This window comes from Passer domesticus, chromosome 6 (genome assembly GCF_036417665.1).
Source record: "Passer domesticus isolate bPasDom1 chromosome 6, bPasDom1.hap1, whole genome shotgun sequence".
Taxonomy (NCBI): Eukaryota; Metazoa; Chordata; class Aves; order Passeriformes; family Passeridae; genus Passer; species Passer domesticus.
The window spans coordinates 48,737,347-48,755,444 of record NC_087479.1 but is presented as its reverse complement, the minus strand read 5'-3'; the positions used below and the strand labels follow the sequence as shown (position 1 = coordinate 48,755,444).

Sequence of the window (18,098 nt, the reverse complement as noted above, 5' to 3'; positions counted from 1 at the left end):
AAAGCCCCCATACTTAACCTATGGTTTAACGTTTCTCTCGTATCTTTCTTTCCACAGTATGTGGCATTTGCCTCCCTGTTCTTCATTCTGGTCTCCATTACCACCTTCTGCCTCGAGACCCACGAGAGATTTAACCCCATTGTGAACAAGACAGAAACTGAATTCATCGGGAATGACACGCAGGTGCGGCACTACAGGGAAGCAGAGACAGAAGCCTTTCTCACCTACATCGAAGGTGTCTGTGTGGTCTGGTTTACATTTGAGTTCTTGATGAGAGTCACTTTCTGCCCAAACAAGGTGGAATTTATCAAAAACTCTTTGAACATCATTGACTTTGTGGCCATACTGCCTTTCTATCTAGAGGTTGGACTCAGTGGCCTGTCTTCCAAAGCTGCTAAGGATGTCCTGGGCTTCCTCCGCGTAGTCCGTTTCGTGCGAATCCTGCGAATTTTCAAGCTGACCCGCCACTTCGTCGGGTTGCGGGTCTTGGGACACACCCTCCGTGCCAGCACAAACGAATTCTTGCTGCTCATCATATTTTTGGCATTGGGCGTCTTAATCTTTGCCACGATGATCTATTATGCCGAGAGAATAGGTGCTAAACCAAATGACCCTAGTGCCAGTGAACACACACACTTTAAAAATATCCCCATCGGCTTTTGGTGGGCTGTTGTCACCATGACGACCCTGGGCTACGGAGACATGTATCCTCAGACTTGGTCAGGCATGCTGGTGGGGGCCCTCTGCGCTCTCGCTGGTGTGCTGACCATTGCCATGCCTGTCCCTGTCATTGTGAACAATTTCGGAATGTATTACTCCTTAGCTATGGCTAAGCAGAAGCTACCAAAGAAAAAAAAGAAGCATATCCCGAGGCCACCCCAGCTGGGATCCCCCAATTATTGTAAATCTGTCGTAAACTCTCCACACCACAGTACTCAGAGCGACACTTGCCCACTGGCCCAAGAAGAAATTTTAGAAATTAACAGAGCAGGTAGGAAACCTCTTAGAGGAATGTCCATCTGACCGTTAACCTCCATCCCGCGTAGTGATTTAAGATTCAGCCAGACTGCTTTCTTAGAGCAATGGGTAGCACATTTATCCATTCTAGTCCCACCATCACACAGTGAATAATATGTGTGAAGTCTAGGTTGCAGGGACAAATGGTACAGTGGAGGCTGATCAGCAAAACTAAGGATGAGAGCACGCTCTAGGAGCCCAAACTTTGGTCCTGGTTAAGGGCATACAAGTCTCAAGATATTTTGGAAAGCTGTTACATCTAGTGGAAGAATTTTGAGAGTTCTACAGCTGTGTTGCTGGACTGTGTAATGCATCTCAGAGGCTCCTGAGAGCTGAATGCTTCATAGAGCAGAGTAGGAGCCAAGTACTCAGCAATTACAGAGCTTTCTGACAAAACAGGGCTGGAATTTGAAACAGCCAGATGCTTTCTCATTTGTTCCCATTTGGGACCTTTCAGCTGTTTAAATGGCAGATATTGTACATCTCATTACAGAAACTAGGTGCCTAGTAAGTTGAAGGGACAACTATACCATCATGCATATTCATGAGACAATCCAGTCTCTTTCTGATGATTAACTGCAAAGTAGAACAACAGCTCAAATTCTTGACACTAATGCAAAATGACTCACTCTGAGACAAGACTAGATGTAAGGATGTTTATTCCATGGCATGCAAATCAATCTATTCTATAATATTCCACTAGAATTTAGCATTTAGAACTATGACGAGCCACATTTTCTAAAACATTCTCCTTTTGCAAGTATGGGTTGGTGAGTTACAGCTCTTTCAACCTTCTAGCAACAAAGGCCAACTGTAAAAGGTCTGACTGGTCATTACCAGGCTGGTTTGGCCTAAACAGTGATTGCCTCATTCTTATTTTTAATTGTACTGATTCATGTTAGCAATAGGTGAAACCAGAGCTAAATTAACCATATTAATTCTGCTGGGAGGGGGGAGGGAAATGGAAAGAATACTAGTCACCATGGAATATATTATAATATCCCATGGCTAGTGGTTAATTATGGGAATATCTCAGTTCTATGAGACTCCTATAGCACACAAAATTACGGGGCTCCAATTTGATTTTTTTAAACCCCATAATCTACCTCTACCCATGGAATATCACTATTTATTCTATGGAGTAATTTGAAAGTAGATAACCATGTTGAAAACAATGCCAACTTCATTTCTGGCAGATGTTCCAGCCAAGTTGCATAGTAGACATTCTTCAGCCTTTTCAGAATATACCCCTGTGTTGTTTTATAAAGGGCAGATTGCCAGCCAAGTGATCTCAACTGACACAGAGTTCCAAAGAGGTGTTTTGGAAGAGCTAGCATATACCTATGATGGTCTTGTGTTATCATTTTTTTGCTTTGAAGGAAATTCTGATTTGTTACTCATTGTGAGTGAGATATTTTCTCATCATCTCATAGCCATGCATGTTGATGTCATTGTGAGAAGCACAAAGAAAGTGAGACTTTCCTTTGTGTGTGACTTCACCAATGCCAATGCTGATTTTGAAGGGGAAGAGCTGGTGGGAATTTTTCTCTTCTTTCCTATTCTCTTTTCTCTTCCTTTCTTATTTCTTTTCCCTTCTGTGCAAGTATGTAAAATCCATTCAAAAGGTAAATAGCTTTCATTTTGTTTTTGTTAAAGGCTATTTCCATTGCAACAGGCCAATCACAATTCACGTGACTGATAGACTGTACCAATTGTACCCTTGGCACACATAAGCGATGGTTTTATCATCCATTCCCCTCAGGTTGCAAATGCTTATCACTGCTCATGTTCAAGCAGCAAGTTTCCTCATAAAGCAGATGCTTTTGTAGCATCATGGATCAAGAGGGAAAGAGGGCACAGCAGTATTGTGTGTCTCCTACCATGAGCAATGTGCCAACTGCTCCAACTGCAAGAAATGCCAGACTCTGAGGTACTTTAGCAGTCAGCTACAAAGTGAAGTCAGTTCAGAAATCCCTGACTTTATAAAATTCCTTCCATTACCTATCCTGGTCCTCTCTCGGAACTGGAGGACCAGGCACTCTACAAGTTCAGTACAATTCCGCACTGGTATCCTGAGAATACATGTAATTTTGGTTCAATGTGGAACTGTTTCGCCACCGTCAGTGCTCTAAACTCAGCTGTTACCACAATATCCATGAAGTATTGATAGTAGCAGCAACTTATCTATTTCTGCAATAATTAAGAGAAACTATTTTTATATACATATACAAGCATATATATTTTAAGAAGTAACAAAGCACACTTACACTTCAGCTAACAAAATTGTTACTGTAGCTGGAATTCTGTTTCTGATAATTATTATGCACCACTAACAGCAAAAAATATTGCCTGCATCTTTTCGCTTCCAAATAGGGAACAATCTATATGTATGCAGGAGAAAAGCAAAAAATACTAAGATCAGAACCAAACTGTTAAGACAAGATCTGCATTGCCTTGAATGTTAAGTTTCATATCTGTAACATGAAGCATTCGCAGGAACTGACTTGTTTTTGAAACCATTACCAGCACATTATATGAAAGCAGGGACTTGCAAGCAGTGAAAAGATGGTTAACATCACCTAACTGTAAACAACTAGTTATAGTTAATATTATAGTTAATATTGCATTAGGAACACAGAATGGGTGCCTAACTTTTCTAAAATAGTGTCCAAGTTGTCCAGAAAATTTCTTGTAATTTTTAACTGTAAAGCTTCAGTGTGACAGTGTCTAGGTCATATAAGATCATGTGATTTGTATCCAGTATGTTATTAAAAAACAAAAATCCTGCTTAGTTGCTCAGATGTAAAGGACATCATATGAAGTTATTAATTCTACATATTATTTGTGGTGGAGTGATTAAACACATCACCAAACAAGGCTGAGCATGAAGTAGTTCTACACATGAACTCCCTCTCTCATTCTCCAAGTCAGCACTTCACATCTGCTCCTGGTCCATGCCCTCAGGGCCAAGAGGGCTCTACAGAGAGCTCAGCACAGCTCTGCCTGGTGCCTCCTCCCAGGATAAGGAGCACTTTCCTGGCACAGGCGTGCAAACAGCAGAGCTTTGCCCACAGGCTGCACAGCTGCTGCCCATGATGCTGTGGTCATTTGCAGCCAAAGCAAAGATGTTTTGAATTTAAAGACTGGCAGGTTTGAATTAAATCTTTTTATTGCCCTCAACACTCTCAGCAGCTCAGTCCTGGGCTAATCTACACCTGGCAGGAGGGTATCTTTATTTAACAGCACTTGACTTTAATCTGTCAGAGTTTAAGAATGTCAGAGTTTCATTCTACCATACCTCCTCTTCCTGCAGCAACCCTTCCTGTTTTCCATCCTGTCTGATCCCACCAGTGGGTGGCTGGGAAAGCAGCAGAAGTGAGGAAAGGCATTTCAGAGCAGAGGATGGCAGAGCTACAGCTGCAGGCAGACCTTCACCAGCAGCATTAAGAAAGGAGAAATTTCCCCTATACAAAACATTGCCTTCAAAGCCATTTCTGCTGCCCATAAATTCCCAAGATACTGCTTAAAGAGTGCCTGGTGAAACTGGGCCTGATACAAAGCAGCAGATTTCACCTGACCAATTTGACTAAAACTCCTTGACCTGGGGATATCTGAAACTATAGAGAACTGTGTGTCCCCTCACTTAACATACACCCACCAAATTCTAACATCTCCATCTAGCTGAATTTAACTAAAAAAAACATCAATCAAGCACAGTCTGCTATGCTGGAGTGTCTTTTATCTCAAGTATTCTAAACAGTCAGTATTATAACAGAAGTAAAAAAAAAAACCAAAACCAAACAGTTCCAACCACTTAAATATGATTTTTCTTCCCAAACCTCACACTGTCCTACAGGTATAATAATTTAATCCAGTACACAGTGAAATATTTTAAGGTGCAAATTTTAAGAAGACCCCAAAATATGCAAAACAAATATTAAAAGCTCTCAGTTTTGTTTTTAAAGTGTTGCCCAGTTTCTCAGCCCCTCTCTTACATGAACTGTGTGCTCACCTGCTGGACAAGTTGACTTCATGGTTACATCTCAGAGTTAGTTATCACTGGATGAAGCAGTGAATGTAACTTCCCAACACTGTAAAAGAAATTTAGAACATGAGTGGAATTCATAACTTCATTTGATGCCTACAGTACTGTTTGGTGCCACCCAGCAATTCATAATACATAAGCCAAGGAGATGGGTTCTTTGGGGGTTGTTCAGAATTCTACCCAACCCTTTTATTCTTTTCATATATATATTTACAACACCAGCACACAAAAGGTTTATATTGACTTTAACAGGGTCAGATTAAGAATTTCTCACCTCTCTGATCCCCTCTACATGCAGCTTCACTTAAGTTATACTCCAAGGATATCCTATATTCATACAAATGTATTGTGCAGGCTCTTTCACAGTGTACTGGTGGCAAAATTCTCTATTCATTGCACAGCTGTAAAATACACCCAAAAAAAATTTACTAGAATTGCGGTATCTAAGAGGAGAGGGGAAATGTCTGTCATTACTAACACAGACTTCAGCTTCAGAAAAACATTCTGTGGTTCTTTTACTTCTCTGCCCCAAAGCCAATTTTCAATAACCCACTCCTAGACTATCCTGATGTTAGAATAGTTAAAGTAATCTAAGTCTATCACCACAGAAGGAAGCTACAGAGTTGCAGTGACTCCAGTGTACTCCATGGTCAGATGAACTGGAACAAGATATGATGTTAGGAACCCATTATTTCAATGCAATTTCCTAAGAGAGAGCTGATCTCCTTTTAAAGAAATCGTGTGGAATTACCCATTCCAGCTTTATCACTCATGCTTTCTGAAGGAGCTGCTCTTTTCTCAGGGCTTCATTTTTCATCTCTTCTGTCATCATAACCTAAATAACCTGTATTCCTTGTGCAACACACTGGCTCTAACGTCAGAAGTGTGCTGAGCACTGTAATTCTAGTGCCAGTGCTCAGTGGGAGCTGGGAACTCTAGGCAGCTCTTGTCAGAGGCCCATTCTGCTGCCTAACATTTCACTGCAGCTTGTGAACCTCGGTGGCTTTTATGGAGAGCAAAGCATTGTTAAAGCCATAGGTATGTAGTCACTGTGGTGGTCCTTCAAACCTCTGGGAAACAAATCCTCTGATCAAGGGTCTCTGAACATTATTTAAAAAGTCTCATCTAATTTTAGTGTCATAAAACCTTTGCCCCTCTCTGTAAGATGGATGATAGACGGCAAAGTAACTGCTAAGATCTTATGTCTGTTTCAGCTCAAAAAGCTCAGGTGTTTAAATGGACATAAAAAGTATATAAAAAGGTAATAGGGAGATGTTTTTTTCTTTCCTCACTATACTTAGCCTTCCTAGTCTTTAAAGTCCAAAACTCCTCACTCCAAAATAGCAAATGAGGTAATGATCACATCTTGATATCACTGACGATGGAGTCTTTGGGATCTAATGGGGAAATTGCTAACAGCTCAAAACAAAAGGAATAACACTCAGTTATTCTCATCTAACTTAAGTTTAATTTGTCTGAGGTGCCCCTTATATTGGAGGAAGAATCAGGCAGCCTCTGACAGTAATCTACTCATTTATGACCTGAGTTGTCCTCTGGGGGTGCCTTTCTCCATAAGAGATCACAGGTGACTGCAGCTCTAATTCAGTATTGTCACTTAAGTGCCTACAGCTCTGTGGAAGCACTTTGGATCTATTCCTGCCCCCTGCCCCGTGTGGCATTCCTGCATCCTCACAGCTGAGGGTCACATGTAAAGCAGAATCTATAACTAATATAATGTAATACCTTGTGCAATTATTCATCTGTCTCTTCCTGTAGAGATAAAACCGGTGGATGTCACTTGTACTACTGTTGACTTTAGAATGCGAGTGAAAAATAACATCCTCTTTATCAAGTAATTTGAAAACAAAGAGGCGGAGCTATGTATCCAAGCTCAGTGCTGTATGTTTCTTGCTTTTTTTCTGGCACTAGGTGAGACACAAAAAAAAGATTCTAAAATTAGAAAATCTCCCCACACAAACCCTGTGGGCCAGAATCAGGGCTGTGTGTGTTTAGGGACAGGACTGCACTAAGCTAAAAAACAAATGCAGAACTAAATAATAAATTCTAGGTGTTTTCATGCCTTAATAACCTAATGAGCACAAAGCACTTGGAGTCATGGGAAAACACAGATACAAGCACTTCAGCCAAATAAGGCCAACCTGTGCCAATTCTCCAGCACAAAGCAGATATAAATATGGTAAATCCTCTTTCTCAAGCACATGGCTTCCATGCCATCCAGTGCAGAATGCATTCCTGGAATATGAAAGAGATACTCTTGGCATCTCTTCCTTCTGCTGTACTGAGTATGGGTGGTGTTTGCAGGAGAGATACAAGAAAAGGCACCATTGTGCAAAAAGTGCATTTCTGCTGCAGTACAATTAAACACTCCAGATCACTTACCTGTTACTACAAAAGGCCAGGGGCAAAGAGGTGTAGGGTATGAGGTCCCGTTTCTGTGCCCAGCCCACTTACTTGTATCCCTCTTGGACTATACTTGCTGGATATTTTCTCTGAGCTTTCTGTTGACTTGCTTGTCTGTTTATAAGCACAAAGCCAAAATAACAAGCACTCTACCATTCCTGCTGTCATTGTTCTTTGTATTCATTCATCCACGTTCCATGTCTCAGACACCTTCCATACTGTATAGATCATCATACTGTATTCCTCAGTCAGAGCAGTAATATAAGATGGTAACATGACTCACCTGACTGCATTTTCCTGTAACCTCTACCTGACCTGTCAATGAACCCCTGGTGTTAGTGAGACTCTCAGACATTGAGGACAGGTATAACTAAACCCCCAAGAGGATCAGGACAAAACTAGGAAGGATCTTCCAGAGCTCTTTGCAATGCAGAATTTCCAGAAGCAACCGTTCTCAGCACTGCATTAAGCACTTATCCAGTAATGCCTGTAAATAGCAAGATGCACTGGATCGACTTTCCTAGAGCTCCTGCATTTCCCTAGCAGTACCAGTAGGTAGGCAGCCAACATACTGTCACCTCACTTCAAGAAGTAGTACCTGTCAAGGGTGATATTCTCTGGGAGTGATGTTACTATGTTGGCCAAGTTAGTACTGGGAGAGACGGTCACCACCGTCACTGGAGTGCCTTTCCTGGGGGACACGGCTTCCTGGAGGGACCCAGGTCGACACGGTGGTGAGTAAATGTTGAAGAGGTAGGTTGGGTTGGAAGGATTCTGCATAATTCATGTAGCATACTAAATTCTGCTCTCGTGCCAGTGTAAAGTCCTTCAGTACTCAGAAGAGCTTCATAACAACTTTCAAAATATGCAGTAATATAAAACCCAGGAAACTAATAAACTAATAAACATACTTAGATAAAGATATTGATTTTAATACCCTTAGAATATTGGGGTAACTAAAATGAATTTATTGTATAGGAATCTTAATTCTTTTACATGTTCACATTTCTCTCTTTTTTCTCTTTCTCTCTTTCGCTCTGTTTGTTAACATTTACTTGTTATTGCTCTACGTTGCTTGCGACTTGTGTATGTTACAGACTGTCACATTTTATTCTGTGAAGTTTTTCTCCAATTCCCATCAACCTGAGCTCCATGTTGGGCAGCCGAGGAGATTACAATACAGTTCTTTATTGCAAAAGAACCAGGAATGTCACAGACTATAGGTAACTTCACTGAGGTTGTGACACAAAACCTGATGCGAGGTATTAATGCAAAGAGTAAGTACTTGGTATGAAAATAGAGCTATTTAGTCAAATTACTTTCTTTTTTTTCAGATAGTCTGCATGGGAAAAATTAATTTTCATTACTCTCCAGAAGAAAACACTCCCAAACCTACCAACCTAGGATTTTTGTCACTCTCATTTGAAAACCAATGGTGCCTATGTCAACATATCATTGCTCATTTTCAAAGGCTTAAACCCATATTTTCTGTGCTGTTCTTCTCTATGCTAAACTTCCTTTCACACTCTTCAAGTCATCGTTTCATCATTTTGTCATCCTTTGTCTGTGGTTTAATATATCTTCTACATAATTCTTTTTCTAATTTAATATAATTGTAACCCTTTCACTCTGAGGACCTGATTAAACAACAACAAAAACGAGTCCCCACCCATGAGATTCACATTGCTTAATCCTGTGTGAGGCTCTGTAGTCTATAAAATTGATTTCTGTAGCCAAAGATTGTCTGGCACAGAAGCATAATTGTTACTTTGCTAAATGATGTCCTGAGCAAAGCATTTCGTTTTACAATCTTCCCCAATTACTCCCATAAACTAGTTTTAAAGAATGGTAAAAAGTAGCTGATAGACATTCTGATCATTTTCTAGAGGGACAGCATGAAGTTTATTGCTTATTCTTAATTGTCAGGAACTCAGAAATCACTATAGTCATGCATCAATTCAAGAAAAGCTTATTTGTCTCAGTATGAAGTTCCTTTACTACGTGATTTGCTGTTATGCTCTGACCCTCTCTGAACAAGTGAAGAAGCACAGCAGAGTTTCCATGATGTCCAGCATAAAAGAATACAGTAATTTATACTGATGAAATTGATGAGTGGACAATGAATATTAATGCAGAGTAAACACTATCCAGGCAACTAAAACAGAAACAACTTGGTAACACGAGTGGAATTTTACTTCAAGAGACTCAAGAGAGTCAGGAATTTAACTGTAAGTACTTCCTTTTCATGCAACATCTCAGAGAGAAATCATTGAATAACCCAATTCTTTAGATTGAAAAAGGCCTTGAAGGTCATCAAGTCCAACCTCCAACCCAGCATTGAGAGTCCACCACTAAATCATGTCACAAAGTGACACATCCACACAACTTTTAAATAACCCTGGGGATGGCAACCTGACCACTTCCCTGGACAGCCTGTTTCAATGATGGACAACCCTTTTGGTGAAGAAATGTTTCCTAATATCCAATCTAAACCTCTCCAGCTACAACTTGAGGCTATTTCCTTCTGTCCTATTACTTGTTACTGGGAGAAAATCAACCCCCACCTGGCTACAGCCTCCTTCCAGGCAGTTGCAGAGAGTGGTGAGGTCTTCCCTGAGCCTCCTTTTCTCCAGGCCAAACACCCTGAGCTCACTCAGCCTCTCCTCACAGGACTCGTGCCCCAGACCCTCCACCAGCCCCCATTTCCCTTCTTGGAAATGCTCCAGCCCCTCAATGTCTTTTTTGCAGTGGGGGGCCCAGAACTGGACACAGCACTCGAGGTGTGGCCTCACCAGTACAGGGGGACAATCCCTGTCCTGGTCCTGCTGGCCACACTATGGCTGATCCAGGCCAGGATGCCCTTGGCCTCCCTGGCCCCCTGGGCACTGCTGGCTCATGTTCAGCTGCTGCCAGCAGCACCCCCAGGTTGTTTTCTGCCCAGCAGGGTCCCAGCCCCTCTGGCCCAGCCTGTGCCCTGTCTGGGGCTGTTGTGACCCAAGGGCAGCCCCGGCACTCGGCCTGGCTCACCCTCACACCGTCGGCCTCAGCCCATCGGTCCGGCCTGTCCGGATCCCTCTGCAGAGCCCTGTGCCCTCCAGCAGATCAGCACTCCCACCCAGCCTGGTGTGCCTGCAGCTGGCTGAGGGTGCCCTCCATCCCCTCATCCAGATCACTGATAAAGGGATTAAACAGAGCTGGGCCCAGCACTGAGCCCTGGGGAGCACCACTGGCACCGGCTGCCAGCTGGATGGAATCCACTCAACCCCAGTCTCTGGGCTCAGCCATCCTGACAGTTTTTTACCCGGTGAACAGTGCACTTTTCCAAGCTATGAGCACACAATTTCTCTAGAAGAATGCTGTGGAAAACCTTTCCCTCACCCACTAAGTTTCCTAAACCATCTGTTTCCTAAACTTGTGTTTTCTGAGCCTGATGCCCTGGTTGTCCAGCATGTGCCACATGATGGCTCTCAGGACCATCTGCTCTGTGACCTTCCCAGGTACCAAGGTCAGGCTGACAGGCCTGTAGCTCCCCAGATCCTCCTCCTGGCCACTCTTGTAACTCAGTGTCACATTTGCCAACCTCCCCAGTGCACCAGTACTGCTGATAAAGGATGGAAAGTGGCTCAGTGAGCATTTCCATGAGCTCCCTCAGTACTTTTGGGTGCACCCCTCTGGCCTCAAAACTTGTGTCTTAGTGCTCAATGACCATTTCCCCTGGGATTATGGGAGCTTCATTCTGCTCCCCATTCCTGTCTTTCAGCTCAGGGGACTGAGTACCCAAAATAAAACTGGCCTGAATTAAAGATTGTGACAAAGAAGGCATTACATAGCTCAGCCTTTTCCTCATTCTCTGTCACCCTATATTCCCAACATCCAATAAAGGATGGAGATTCTCCTTAGCTCTCCTTTAGTTGCTAATGTATTTATAGAAAGATTTTTATTGTCCTTTATGGCAATAGCCAGATTGAGTTCTATTTGGCCTTTGGCCCTTCAAATTTTCACCCTGCCTGACCTCATGACATTCCCTGTAGTCATCCTGAGCTGCCTACCCCCTCTTCCAAAGGTGCAAGTTACCCTTTTTTTTCCTGAGCTCCAGCCAAAGCTCCCTGTTCAGCCAGGCTGGTCTCCTTTCACCAGCTCTTTCTTTGGCACACAGGGACAGGCTGTTCCTGTGCCTTTAGGATTTCCTTATTAAAAAATGCCCAGCCTTCCTGCCTTCCTTGCCTTTCAGGATTGACTCCCAAGGGAATCTGTCAACCAGACTCCTAATATCTGCCTCAAGAAGTTCAAGGTAGCAGTTCTGCTGACACCCCCTTTCTTACTCTCTAGGAATCAAAAAATGTATAATTTCATTATTCCTGTGCCCAAGATGCCTCCAACCATCACATCACCCACAAGTCCTTCTCTGTTCACAAACAGGTCCAATGAAGAATATTCCCTAGCTGGCTGACTAGGGAAGTAAAATCTAGGGATATAAAGTCAATGGATATTTTCAGATAGTAAGCAGCTCTTAAGTCCTCCACAAATCAAAGTAAATATATTTGAATACTTGAATTCCTACTCCTAATTTCATCATAATAATTTGCTTAGCATAAGAATTATCATCCTGGTTTTGCAGCATCAAGTGATGCTGCAAAACTGGGATGCAAAAAGGAATGTAAAATCCTTGCTTTTTTTTTTTTTAAGAAAAAGACAGCTGGGAAAATCTGTCCTCCAGCAGCCTCACGGCTGCTCTACTTCCCACTTCCAGATAAGAGCCTTGTAGCTAAGAAAAGCTAGAGCACAGCAATTCTCCACCCTCACCTCAGCCGTGCCACCCCTGCTCCTGTAGCTTTCTGTCACGATCCCAAAAGCCAGGGAAACCCGTCATCCCAAGAAGAATTTCCCACTGCCAGCAGGGTATGACACAGATAATGTTTGCCACAGTAACAACCCTTTTACATCACCAGGAGAGTGTGACAGGACTGAAATACAGAAGAGTAATTAACTCATGGAACACATACCAATACTTTCTTCAGGGAACCAGCTGGATTAAAGGTCTCTGCTGTTAGGGAATCTCATGGAGATCCTTCTTCATAAAACACTTCAGGCAGCTACTGCAAACATTAGTGACACATTTTAAATGAAAATTATCCTCATGTTCTGAAAAAGAGCCAAAGGAAACTCAGGAGCAGTTGATCAGGAATGGGACTATCTACAGACAGTAATAATGGCAGTCCCAGGTTTGGATCAGGACTATCAGTTGAGATCTAGACAAGTGGTAGGTTAATTTTAGGTGTACATGGGGTGGGGATGTAAAATATAACTTTACTCAGAGAAGATTTCCTCTGCAGCAAGATTTTCATCTTTCAAGAAACTTACTTTCCTGGCCCTGTTCTCAGCTGCTCCTGCCTACTTCCTGCCTGTCAAACCCTTCCCTCGAAACAGGCTGCAAAGCTCTGAAGTCACCCAATGTCTGCTTGGGAAAGTTGTAGGTACTCAAGCTCTGTCCTTATCTCTTTCAATCTTTAAACAAGGGTAGGAGCAAGACTGACTCTGTTCTTCTGGAGGAAATTGTCAGTCACCTCATTTGACCAAAAAAACCCAAAACTATGTCTCTTATTTGCTGTGTTTCTGATCTAGAGCTGATAAAATCCCATCTTCTTCAGCAGAATGTGGACAAATCTGTCACAGTGCATGTGTTCAGACATTGATTCATGGGTGACTATGCTTGGATACCTTGCTATGGATTGTGGGGTTTCTCTCTGCCCTGTTTCAGTCAAAGTGATCCTGTAAACAGTGAAAATTATCTCCTCTGAGAATACCTTTCAACTCATCCAGTCTTTGGAGTACGTGACCACTGCACAGGTCTGTAAACACATGGGAGAGAAAGACATGAGGGTTTGGGGGCACAGCTACAATCCTGAGATGAAGCAGTGAGAACTGCCACCACCCTGACCCCAACATGACTTCTGACAGTACCTACAGGGTAAGGCCATGGAACTTGTTTCTTGGCAGCTGTTGGAGAATGGCAGTATTTGCTCCAGGGAAGAGGACTGGGGTGATTTCCCCCGTGCAGGAACCATTTCAGCACAAGTGCCAAGTTTCTAAGCATAGATTGAGATCAATAAATGTATCATACAATTATGTCCACTGATACTCTGAACATAAAGTGCAGTTTCAAATAGTTGGAGAGTCAGTGTCAGACTCTTGCTTATAATCAAAACCAGCAGCACTGGTAAAGTCACTGTAACAATTTACAACAATTTGCTGTGGCAAAGAGATGAGTAATGGAGCAGCAGGTACACGGGCAGCTCTACTGTGCTTCTCCACAATAAGCAGAGTACACTAATGCAAAATCCAGCAGTTCTCCTAAGTAGGGATATTTTTCAGAATTCCTTCCCCCCGTTTTGAAATCCAGCATTTGCTTGGAAATACACAAGGCATTTCAATGTGTTTTTCTACAAATGAAGAGGGATGAGATAGGGAAAAAAAAAAGCAAGTGAAAACCACACAAATGAGGTAGTTGTGACACAAACTACTCACCTGGGAAATATGCTGAATACTTTCCTTAGCGTCTCAGCCAAATCTCTTCAGAAGAATGTTTTGAGCTGGTGCAGTTAGCCAGGCATTCACAGACAGGACAATTAGGGAGATAAGGTGCCAAGCTGAGAGTCAGAAGATTTTGTTGTAAATAACCTCTTATATAGCTGTAGGCAAGTCACCTCACTGCATGGTAGCTTTACCCATTTGTAAAACAGAGATGCTAATATTGACTTCTCTTCATACAACAGAACCTAAAGAACAAAAAATGTATGAGCCTAATTCAGATTCTGCTAGCAGGGATGGAAGGACTCATGAGTTTGGTAGGGCAGAATCAACCCTTAGAAGTTTTAAGCACCTACAAGTAGTTGTCATTAGTATAACTGGACTCAGAGTCAGGAGACAGCAATGCTTGCATAGTTTTTCTTTATCTGGAGTTCTCTCAAACACAGGGTCAGTCTTGGAAAAAGCAAACATGCAAATGGAAACTTAAGAAATCAAACTGAAATAATGTAGTTTCATTCCATCTTTGCACCTTATTCCTAAAATTGTTCAGCATGTCAATCTGCTAGTTAAAACAACGGGAATTTTTAACAGTGGACTGATGGCATCAGTGATGTTTATGTTTTCTTTACTCCCTTAACAGACTAATCACATACCTCCAGAGAATTAGGTGCTGTAGCCAGTGGTTTGGAACACAACTATTCTACTTAGCACTTACTTATATATACCAGCAATAGATGCAGTGTTCTGTGCTGGCAATTTCTCTGCTTCCTAAATATTCACCCAAGTTGTCATTGTGGATTAGCATGGCTATCCAGAATGTGATCCCTAAGGCATGGCCCGTGACTGTAATGTTCAAGGGACATTAATAGGATAGTTCAGTAATTTGCCCACATCTCCAGCTACTCTGTTCTCTTCCTCTTGAATGGAAATAAAATAACAAGGTTGTGGAATTTTACCAAGCATAGAGGAAAAATCATCAGCACTAAGGGACCCTGAAGAGGCTTTAAGAGCAAGTTCCAGCTCAAGCTACTAGAGATTTATAATGAAATTTAAGAAATTAATTTGAAGAAGGTCAATTTTGTTGCCATTCAAGCACAACAGAGCCTGCAAGCTGCTTCCAAAAGAATCAATGGCTGTTAACCAGTGAGCAGCCTGACCCACAACCACACTGCTCAGAGTTGTTTTGAGCTCCTGAAATGGATCAATTTGCTCTCCATCACCAAGAATTTCATTTCCAAACCTGGGCTCAGGAGCAGCAGTGGGTGTCTCAGAGATTTCAGTGCAGAGCTCTGCTGACTCAGCTGCCTCCTTCAGGATTAGAGCCACCAGCTTGTAGCATTTGAGGCTCATGAAGCAGCCCAGTTCTTTGCTCCTCCCCAGGAGGACTGCAGCTCTCCCCAAACACAGTTAAGTGATTTTTAAATACACGGCTCGGTACCTGCAGTGTCACGGTTTCTATGGCAGCTGTGCCAGGTTTTTGTTCGGTTTTTGGGATCAAATAGCAGTGATTATTATGAACAGAAAGGAATTGCAACTCAGTGAAACCTTAAAACTTTAGAATCCTATTGAAATTAGCGTCTGCAAGTATTAAAATGGCCCTACAGCTTTTGCCACATTTTTAAATGTGTTGAGAGACCTAATTATTTCATTGCTCATGGAACAAAACAAAACATTACTACATCCCTCTCAGGGGAAATAATTGGCCGATTCTGAACAGAGAAAAATGGAGGCAGAGGTGAGATGTGCAGCAACTGTTTATGTTGTGACAAACCAGTGACATCTAAATAGAAGAAAAATAAAGGCCTAGAATGCAATTACTGGTGCATGATAGGTGCATAGTGCGTGCCATGTACATCTGTGTGTGTGTAAAGCAACAAACATAACTTGAAAATGCTTCTGCCGTCTACTCATCCATTGTCCATCAGAGGATCGAAATCATACCTCCAAACCCTACCTAACTGTATTTATTTTTCTTTGATGCTTGTTTTATTAGTTGGCTTCAAAACAATTGCAAATTAAACGACAATATTATATAGCATTTAGAACAAGCTAGTACATGAATGTAGAAGGGGAGCTGAAATTAAGTCTATCCATTGACTTTCTTTCCTCAAAGACTTGCAGGATCACCCATTGCCTTACAGTGTCTAGGTAATAAGCATTGTGCAACCGAGGTGTAGGATGCTGCCAGTACCACTCAGTTAACATATCTCAGCATTTGTGGAGCTTCAGAAAGCACATTTTGACTGTTTTTCCTTCCCTTCAACCAAAATACTCATATTGAGCTGTGCCATATTTCGAGTATATTCTCAATACACTAATTTGCACTTTCAAACCCTAAAAAAAAATCCTACACTAAATAGCACTTTATAAATGTAAGAACTAGTCACACAGAGAAAACATGATTCTCAGTCTATCCTCATGGGAATGTGTGGAGCAAAATGGGCAAATCTAACAACCTATTTTCATTATTTACAGCCAAGAGTAAATTGAACTCTATCTAGTTTCCAAATTCATGGCCTGCTGTAGTGTTTTGTGTATGTAGTGTCCTGTGCTGACATTGCAACTACTGTATGCGTTTCAGAGGAGAACATCAGAAAATGGATTGGGTTTTCTTTAAATCCACGTTCTGCTGTCGTATTTCCATACGTAACGTACTCTGTGTGTCTAAAACGTGTACAGCCATTCTGCATGACTGATACTAGAAATGCTATAAAACCATCTGGGTAAATTTTGGGGAGGGGAAGAGCAGGAATGTCCCCCTCAGTAATACCGCACACGGGTGTAACTACCACAAACAGAATATACTCAAATAGTCAAACACAACTCTCAGTCCACTGCCTCTCCAGAGCTCTGAGCGACAGTAGGCTCCATGACAAACAGGTCATCCATGCACCATCCGATGCCATGCAAAAACATACTCTGATTTCTAACCGCGGTCTTCTGCTCGCAGGACTAGGAACCACTGCACGCCCCTTTCTGAAAGGGCCCCTCAGTGTGGACGTACAGGTGGCTGCTGTCACACCTAACAGGATCACCTTTTGTTTCTCCTCCCACTTAACAGACTTTATTTTATTTTGGTGCAGTGCACACGAACGCAGTGTCTAGGACAGATGTGCTACCTTTTAGTGTGTCGCTATAGAAGTCTTTAGCTGTGAACCCTTAATTTGCAGCTGGAACTCTAATAAACAGTGCATAGTGTTTCAATAGCCTTCTGCTTATATGTTTGAAGATTCGAAACTGAATGGTGAGGTGGCCAAGGCGGCGCTGGCAAACGAAGACTGTCCCCACATAGACCAGGCTATTACGCCTGATGAGGGCCTGCCCTTTACCCGCTCTGGCACTCGGGAGAGATATGGACCCTGCTTCCTCTTATCAACCGGGGAATATCCCTGCCCGCCTGATGGAGGAATAAGAAAGGGTATGTAGCTGGGGCCCTGTAACCACGTAGCTAGCAACCGGTTTAAATAACTAAGAGAAAGTCAGCTTAGCTGTAGCACGCGATAGTGCGCTTGCTGTAGAGATGCACGTTTGGGCTGGAAACCACCACCTGATGTCTGCATTTGGAGTTTCTAACCTATTTCTTTCAGAAAGAAAAGCCTGAGGAGCTGTAAACTACCCCGTGCAGCTATGCTAGGCAGTCGAGTCTTCCACCCCAGCTGGTGCAGGGAGCTTTAGTGGAAGATGCTCTACTATATCCTTAAATTAGCCCATCCCATAAGGAGAGACCAATTAATGTATCATAGCGATGAAGGTTTGCCACTTGGAAAGCTCACAGAGCTTACCAAACTCTGAGGAGCACAGACTTGGAGGTGGCAGACAGAAGAGATAAAAGACACTCAAGAAAAAAAAAATATTATTTAGTGACCTTAACAGAGCACTAAAATAAAATATTTGGATATTCATTGCTGGTTAGTTCAATAGAGAAAGAAAAGCATGAACATCTGATGGCACAGGTGTCTTAAAATCAGAAAATAATCCATCTAAAATCCTTTCATAAATAAATCATTATTAGTTAGTTTTTCAGACTTCTGACAGGTAGGAATCTCTCAGAAGTAGTTTGCTAATGGCCAGAATAATCTATTTAGCA

The 18,098-nt window shown here is 42.3% G+C and overlaps 1 protein-coding gene across 6 annotated transcripts in view; it reads left to right on the top strand.

The window, feature by feature from the left end:
• Nucleotides 1–18,098, top strand: part of KCNC1 (potassium voltage-gated channel subfamily C member 1) — a 124,593-nt gene that overhangs the window by 85,243 nt on the left and 21,252 nt on the right. For 4 of the 6 annotated variants that reach the window (XM_064425311.1, XM_064425312.1, XM_064425313.1 and 1 more), the window contains exons 2-3: nt 58–991; nt 17,241–17,429. In XM_064425311.1, the coding sequence (XP_064281381.1) occupies nt 58–991; nt 17,241–17,429 (1,123 nt within the window). The remainder of the gene's footprint in view (nt 1–57; nt 992–17,240; nt 17,430–18,098) is intronic. The other 2 variants (XM_064425315.1, XM_064425316.1) reach the window with 1 other exon arrangement.